The 7,856-nt window shown below is 32.6% G+C and overlaps 2 protein-coding genes across 2 annotated transcripts; both read right to left on the minus strand.

Moving 5' to 3' along the window:
* Positions 1-51: 51 nt before the first annotated feature.
* On the minus strand, positions 52-544 carry LOC112092420 (F-box/LRR-repeat protein At1g55660-like). The gene is made up of 2 exons (XM_024168544.1): positions 217-544; positions 52-113 (listed from the first exon to the last, which is right to left on the minus strand). Exons 1-2 carry the CDS (start codon positions 542-544, stop codon positions 52-54), a joined length of 390 nt encoding a protein of 129 aa, XP_024024312.1.
* Positions 545-2,973: 2,429 nt separating this feature from the next.
* Positions 2,974-4,610, minus strand: LOC21387038 (inositol-3-phosphate synthase). Its single transcript, XM_024168536.1, has 4 exons — positions 4,351-4,610; positions 4,109-4,177; positions 3,759-3,894; positions 2,974-3,207 (listed from the first exon to the last, which is right to left on the minus strand). The coding sequence occupies exons 1-4, from the start codon at positions 4,536-4,538 to the stop codon at positions 2,974-2,976; spliced, it is 627 nt and encodes a 208-aa protein (XP_024024304.1). The 5' UTR covers positions 4,539-4,610.
* Positions 4,611-7,856: the final 3,246 nt, after the last annotated feature.

A 7,856-nucleotide genomic window follows, 5' to 3' on the forward strand; every position in this document is an offset into this window, starting at 1 on the left:
AGCAAAGGAATGCTTTGTGGATAATATCTGAATTATTTAATTTCGTTTCCATCAAGAGTAGATCTTGGAGGCACGGAAACTTGATGTTTTCAAAACTATCCTCAAAACGGCATCTATACAATTTCAATGTGGTTAGTGTGTTTGAAGGACCCAAGTTAAGAGGGAAGCCTGCGGGTATGTGAGTAGCCCAGATGACTAGTTGTTTGAGGCTGTTACCTGCGGCTAATGCAAAGTCTAGCCACAGACTCATTGAATCCAATATTTTATATTCCATGTCCTGCGTGAATGACGTATTCCAGGATATATTCAACTGTTCTATTCCAAGACCTTGATGAACATACCTCTCCAAGGCTTTCATCGTGAATTCCGGGATCTTCTCTTCATAAGGCTTCAACATCTTTAAATCTAGATCCACTATGGGGCGTGAATCCCATGCGCTTTTCCATGACTTCGAAAGGACGCTTGTTTGAGTTGTTGCCTTTGTAGGAAGGAATTTCAGTATGCGATGAATAACGCCTTGTGGCAATTCTGAGAACAAATCCATGGTGATTCCAATCACAAAACCCTTTTTTTTTTCAATATTGGAATAGAACTTTTTTCTTATTGGAACAGAATAAGTTCTCTTTTATTTTTTTTCTAAAGAACAGTTATCATCCTTCCTTTTTAATAGAAATCAAACGGATAAAAAAGGGAAGTTGCCAAAACATAGTTGGGAAAGTATCTATAAAGTATGGGAATTTCTCTTGTATTCTCTCCTTTTTGGAAACATTAGTATTAGCTGTCGAATCTGTAGTATGTTTTCAATTTGATTTGACTTTTGACCATATTTAACACAGATCCGACTACTGATAAGCAAGAAACACCGTTAGAGAACACCAGAGAAGGTCTCATATAATATAACCAAATCAGAAAATTATTCAAAAATATAAGATTTATTTTTCACGGTTATCTATCTAAATAAGATAATGAGATACTGAGAAAATTATTTTTTTAATATAAAGGAAACCGTATGTCAAGATTAAAACTACCTTATGGCATTTAAACAACGACACTCAAAAATAGAAAGAAAAAAAAAAACAACCGTGCTCAAAGTTTCCCTTCATTTGATTGGGGACAGTTTATAAATTTGCCTCGAAATTTCCCTTCAAATATCAATATCACATCACCCTTAGAAATAAAATAATAATAATTAAAAAAAGAGAGACAGTCGCCCAAAAGCGATCAGGAGAGTGTACATATTATATGCAAATCAGGAAATAAAAATTAAAATTTTTCATAAAAAAATAAGAAATAAAAATAGTTTTATTCAAAATAAAGAGTTAGTGACCAGACTTTGTGAAGAAGGTAATGAGCTGAAAAAGGAATCTCATATGTATCTTTGTCAAATTCATCATTTGCACAGCACAGTATTTGCTTATGTTTGATGGCATTAATTCACTACTAGTCATAGTTTCCCTATTAATTGGTTTGTTAACATATTTTACTATTGGGTTATTGGCACAAATGGTTCCCAACCTCTTTAATAGGTGACAATTTAGTTTTTAATCTTTTTTTTTTGACAAAATAACCCACAACTTCTTTAAACATGTGCAATTTGATCTTTTCCATTAAACATACCAATATTTGAATTTAAAATTGCACCAAAAATTGACCCAAAAATTTTTTTTGGTAAAAGTCAACTCTCAAGGCAAAGTCAACTGGTGACTGGGACAGGACTGGGTCGGGTCAACCCATCCCGGATAATCATTCCAGCCCCCCCTTTATTTCTGAATTATGTGCCCAATGGCCTTACTTTTTTTTTTTTTTTTTGAAATATAGCTGCGGGCTTTGGCCCGCAGCTTTGTTTTCCTCTCACGGGCTCAATTAGGCCCGTGTATCCTGAGTGCAGCCCGCTGGGCTGCCTTAAACTCCTTTTTCTGTTTTGGCTGCGGGCCAGAGCCCGCAGCTTCCACAGTTACGGGCCCAATTGGGCCCGTGTAAACTAAACTGAAAACCCTAGAGAGACCCTTAGGATTTTCAGTTAAGTTTGCACACCCAATTGACCCTTAGATGAAGCAGAAGGCGGCCAAACGGCCTCCACAGCATATGCCGCGGCCAGATGGCCACGGCTGTTTCTCTCCGGCGCGGCCCAACGGCCGCGACCGGTAAAGCCCGAACGCCGGCGGTAGCAGGGACTTCCGCCGGCCAAAAAGAATTTTTTTTATTTTCCTTAGGCGGCGGCCTCTCTTCCCCTTTCTGCCGCGGCTCTCCTTGCCGGCGCGGCCCAACGGCCACACCCTGAATCCTCAGTGCCGGCGGCAGTGAAGGTTGCCGCCCCGGCCAATATCTTATTTTGGGTTAAAAATAATCCAAACAGATATAGTTTCCCTTATTCCCAGATTCAACCGAAATATACATGTCCAAATAAACCAAAATTTGTTCTCAAATCCAACAACACCAAAACTAGGAATTGTTAAATCTGAGAATTCCTACGAGAATCACATAAATACTGAATTGATTCCTAATTATTCAACGTTATACCACTTGTTAGATAAACTTACATTTAAAAGATGAAAACCATCATCAAAATCAGGATTGTTCATGTCAAATCATCGAGAGAAATAACAAGAAACGAGTACCTGAACCCATAGAGTATGACTTGATTCCGGAGTTTGGAGATTGTGGATCTTTCAAGTCTAGCACACAAGCCCCTCCTTATAGAATGACTCTCTCTCTCTATCTCTCACTTAATTTATTAAGGCATTCTATCCGTGGTTATTAGAAAGTTTAGTTTATAAATTTAGAATTATAATTTAAAATTTTTTTTTATCTATATTTTTTAAAAAAATATTATAATAACAAGCCCCTCCTTATAGAATGACTCTCTCTCTCTATCTCTCACTTAATTTATTAAGGCATTCTATCCGTGGTTATTAGAAAGTTTAATTTATAAATTTAGAATTATAATTTAAAATTTTTTTTTATCTATATTTTTTAAAAAAATATTATAATAAACTTGGTCCCCTTGATCACGCTGTTAGCACGTGGGCCTTGATTGGCAGCAATGAAATCAGGGTCGTAGATTCCAGGAAGTGGGACCATGGACTCCATGTAGGGCCTCAGCTGCTTTTGGAGGTCAATGTCAAACACTTTTGCTCTTGCCATGGCATCAGCTAGGTTCATGTCGCTTATGTCCCAACCTCCAAACACAACGTCATCTGGGTTTACCTATATATTATATGAAGATCTTTAGAAAAAGATTTTACTTCACATTTCACTACTTGTTTGTCACTATTTATTAATTTATTTTCATTGTACATAGTACGATCATTTCAGCATAACATTGTCACGTATATATATTAGTGTCATTGGCGCAGTCTAGTATGAAAAATGTTTAGGGCTACCAAAGGTGTTTAACATAACGTCAAATAGAAACTGGGGCCCCACCTACCGGTATTGAGCCTCGAGTATTGTTCATATTAATTAAATACATTCGTTGATTCAAATAATTTTATATTGAGACGTGACTTTATAGAAGAGTTTTTTTACTATAGTAAAAAAATTAAATGGGTTGTTTCTAAGAACTCTTTAATGTAAAAAAATTTAAATTGATGAAATGAATTTTAGACTCAAATCCCTAAGATGTATATCACAAACCAATTGCTACGTAGAGATAAGAGGTCACCAAGTATGTCACAAGAATTTTGCATTGATTGAAAAAACAAAAGCCATCATTTTCATTTGTTCCTAGTAATTTTACTTATTTATTTTTTCTTTACCATGGGAAGAAGGTTCTTGAATGGGGCATAAATCTCCTCGCCATTGAAAGACCCAACACGAATGGAGGATGCTTGGGTCAGTGAGCCGAAGTAATTGGCTTGCTGCACCTTATCTTTGGTTGCCCAAGAGATACCTCTGAGAAATACAACACACCCAAATCTCAAAAACCAAAACTAAAACATATTCATAATAAAATAAACTCTACATATACAGACAAATTACTGTAAGTGACAGATACATTTAACATTTCTTGAAATAAAAAAAAAAAAACAAAAAAGATTGGCAAACATTAACCAAAATCTATAACTGAAATCGGAAAATTTAATAAACTAACAAAAAGGAAACTCACTCTCGGTTCGCTATGACCCCACCAGTGAGAGTTGCGCCATTGTTTCCTCCCCATCCCACCAGCATGACCCTGCCAATATCAAAACGTTATTATTATGATTAAAAAGGAAAAAGGAAAAGAAAAAAAAAACCAACAAATTGTTTGCAACAAAAGAATATATAATCATTTAGGGAATAAAAAGGGAAATATATAATCATTTTACTAAAAAGATTTCTTGAACATAAAAAGGGAATAAAAATTACCCTAATTTAGGGACACGAGTATCAGTTTTGAACTCGTATTTGACAGTTTTGGGCTTGACAATCCACTGGTAGGTTCCTTTCCTATTCTCATGGACAAGCTCTGTGGTTTCATAGTTGTACACGGAGTGAATCTCACCCTCTCTGTACGTTACGTTTGGGCTCTCAACCTTAAAGTTTTCGATGAACATTTTCCCGAGAAAATGAGAGAGAAAATCGGAAAGAAAATGAATTCAACAAAAAAAAAAAAACCCCCCAACTTGTCTCTCTCTCTCTCTCTATGAGCGTTGTGTGTTTGTGCTCTCTCTCTCTCTCTCTCTCTCTCTCTATGAGCGTTGTGTGTTTGTGTTTATGCACCTTCAAGGTTTGCTCCAATGCGCTGTATTTATAGAGCAAAAATGTTGTTGACACGGAGATACACGTGGCGAAGAAATAGGACGTGGGCCCGCAAATATTATTGGCGTTTTGATTTTGGAAAAGCCTGGCCATGCAGAAAAAGAAAAAAGGAATGAAAAAAGAAATATATTGAAAACAGAAAAAAGACTTTTTTTTGTGGTCCTTCACTATTTTTATTGACAAAATTTCTCGTATCATAAAAGATTAGAGATTAACGTAACGTTATGTATAGATTCAAAATCATAATTTAAAATTATTTTTAATTTATGTGTATTTTTTATAAAAAAAATATTATAATAAATTATAATTTATAATTTAAATTGTGGTTTAAATTTTTTAATTAAATAGACGCTTAATTATGCATTATCAGTGTGTTTGATAGGATGAAAAAAGAAAGAAAAAAATAGAAAAACAATTTTACAGAGAAAAATGAAAATTTAAATTATTTAATAGAAAGAAAATGATAAAAGAAGGAAAAAAAAAATTTATGGAGTTTATTAATTTTTAATCCTTCTAATTTTAGAAAGAAAAAATGAGAAAAATTTTTAACAATAAAATGAGATGTAAAATAATAATTTTAATTTTTTTCATTTATCATGTTTTGATTTGTATTGAAGTATTATTATAAAATACTTTAAATTTAACATTTTCTTTTTTTTTTTTTTTTTACTAAACAAAATGGGAGAAAATTATTTTATTTTCTTCATTTAAATATTTTACTTCTCTTTTTTTTTTCTCTTTTTTACCCATCCTACCAAACATAGTATAATCTATAATGGTTTAAAATTCAAATTGATCACTTTAATTGGACTAACCTCATATAACCTATAATACACATTTATTTAATATATTAGCCCATAAATTGGATTTAACTCCAACATTGGCGTCTTTTGTGGAAATTGCACTCAGGGCCACCTCTGTCAAAAACAACTCTGCCAAGGCATTCTAAGGGCTCGTTCATTTCACTGATTCGAGTTTGTAATTTGAGTTGAGATGTGATTTTATGTGAGAGCTTTTTACTGTAGCAAAAAAGTTAGAAGTGACTGTTTCTGAGAACTTTTTACTGTAGCAAACTCAAATTCTAAACTCGAATCGGTGAAGTGAACGGGACCTAAGTTAACCTGTAAATAGTCATTATAGCATCAATTGTTTCCACGCTGGTGTACGAGGATGGGAAAAATAAAATAAAGAAAACCAAACAAATTATGGCCCTGTTCATTTCGCTGATTCGAGTTTAGAATTCGAGTTTTGTTACAGTAAAAAGCTCTCACAAACAATCACATCTAACTTTTTTGCTACAGTAAAAAGCTCTCACATAAAATCACATCTCAACTCAAATTAAAAACTCGAATCAACGAACTAAACGGGCCCTATAAATTCACAAATCATAGTGAGGCAATATACGTGATCAGATCAAAGAGCAAAATTGCTTCTGAAGTGAAGCAATTACTTGATGGACAATCCCTAATCCAGGAGGAACAACAAGCATGTTGTTGGGTAAAAATATTTATTAATATTGAAATAATACCTTACACATAACATAATTTTACTTATACTGAGATTTAATTAGTATACGAGTTTATTATCTTTAGTTTGACCTATTCAAAATTATAAGAATAACCTCTTAATTACAATCCCTTGGTACAAGGGAAAACCTTTTGATTCCAATTAAAGTAGTAAATTCTGTTTTCTGTGAATTTGAAAAATTTAAGTTGATTTAAAATTGCGGCTGAACTCGGTGAATTTAGCCGAGTTGCCTACATACTCCATTAAGGGATCAAGCCACTTGTAGTTCGAATTTGGAATTGAGATTTTTGTTTGGATAATTTGGTTTTAAATTTGAAATTTGTATTTGGATAATTTATAGGTGTATGATTGTCTGAGAAATTAAAATAACTTTGAAAATTTGACTCGAAATTTAAAATTTAGATAATTCCTCAGTATATCACCGTGTGAGGAATTAAAAAGCCTTTTTGAAATTTGATTTTAAGATTTGAATTTTGATAATTCCTATTTCAAAATTAGATTTGAATAATTCCTCGGCATATGACCATACGAGGAATTAAAAAGATTTTAGAATTTTGACTTAAGATTTAAGTTTGGGTAATTCCAAGTGGAATTTAATTTGAATTTGAAAATTGTAACTGCACCTAGATTTTATATCTAGGTTACCTACGTATCCAAAATAGAATCAAGTCTTCGTAGTTCTTGAATTGCATTTTGATTTTGGAGAATTTTTCGATATATGACCATATGAGGAATTCAAAGATGTTTTAAAATTTGATTTGGAATTTTACTTTAGAATTTGAATTTGAAAGTTGTATTTGGATAATTTTCCGATATATGACCTTATGAAAAATTAAAAGGATTTTTTTGAATTTAGTGTTGAGATTTTTTTTTATTTAAATTTAGGATTTAAAAATTATATTTTAATCACCATATAATTTTATGAGACAACGAACTCATCTTTTTAAACTAAAGGACCATGCTCAACTTGTGCACTTTAAATTTTTAAATATTTAATATTCTAAATTTCTTTAAAATTTATCCTTTATCTCATATTTTTTTTTAATTTTAAATCTCATCATATCTAAACCGATTAATTCAATTATATGATATATATCATTTCTTTTTTTGTTAATAATTTAATTTAAAAGGAAACTTGAATTTTCTTCATCCTTTTACGCGTTTCTTTATATATTATATATAAACCATTACGCAAACGTTACGGCAACCGCAAACACCACCGCAAGTGCAAAGCAAGTCTGACAACTTTTTGATATATATACACGTGTACGTGAAGGAAGAAAAACATCAATCTCATCATATCTCGATTTGTGTGTAGAGCTATCAACCCAACCCAAGTAGTTGCTCCCTTTTTTTTTTTTTTTCGGTAGTCTATTGCATATGTTTTGACGTTAGAAGAAAACGTGTATCAGTGTCTTTCCATTCTTTTCTCTCACACATATATATGTATATATGATTCAGTTTTTTTTTATCGTTCTTTCTTTTTATTCATTTTTTTGTTTTTTTAACAGATCGTCTCTTACAGCATTCTATCATACAGAGTTATCCCATCCGTCAGTTTTTTTTTTTTTTTGTTTAAGGCCTCG

Source organism: Morus notabilis, unplaced genomic scaffold (assembly GCF_000414095.1).
Source record: "Morus notabilis unplaced genomic scaffold, ASM41409v2 Scaffold1725, whole genome shotgun sequence".
In the NCBI taxonomy this organism is placed as follows: domain Eukaryota; kingdom Viridiplantae; phylum Streptophyta; class Magnoliopsida; order Rosales; family Moraceae; genus Morus; species Morus notabilis.

What these genes read in the sequence shown, in the direction of transcription:
- LOC112092420 (XM_024168544.1), bottom strand. Translation starts at nt 544, where the DNA reads ATGGATTTGTTCTCAGAATTGCCACAAGGCGTTATTCATCGCATACTG. An exon ending in AGACTTTGCATTAGCCGCAG is followed by an intron (nt 114 to 216) that starts GTAACAGCCTCA and finishes GAAATTGTATAG; the next exon opens with ATGCCGTTTTGAGGATAGTT.
- LOC21387038 (XM_024168536.1), bottom strand. Translation starts at nt 4,538, where the DNA reads ATGTTCATCGAAAACTTTAAGGTTGAGAGCCCAAACGTAACGTACAGA. An exon ending in ACTCGTGTCCCTAAATTAGG is followed by an intron (nt 4,178 to 4,350) that starts GTAATTTTTATT and finishes TGATATTGGCAG; the next exon opens with GGTCATGCTGGTGGGATGGG. An exon ending in GGGGTCATAGCGAACCGAGA is followed by an intron (nt 3,895 to 4,108) that starts GTGAGTTTCCTT and finishes TGTATTTCTCAG; the next exon opens with AGGTATCTCTTGGGCAACCA.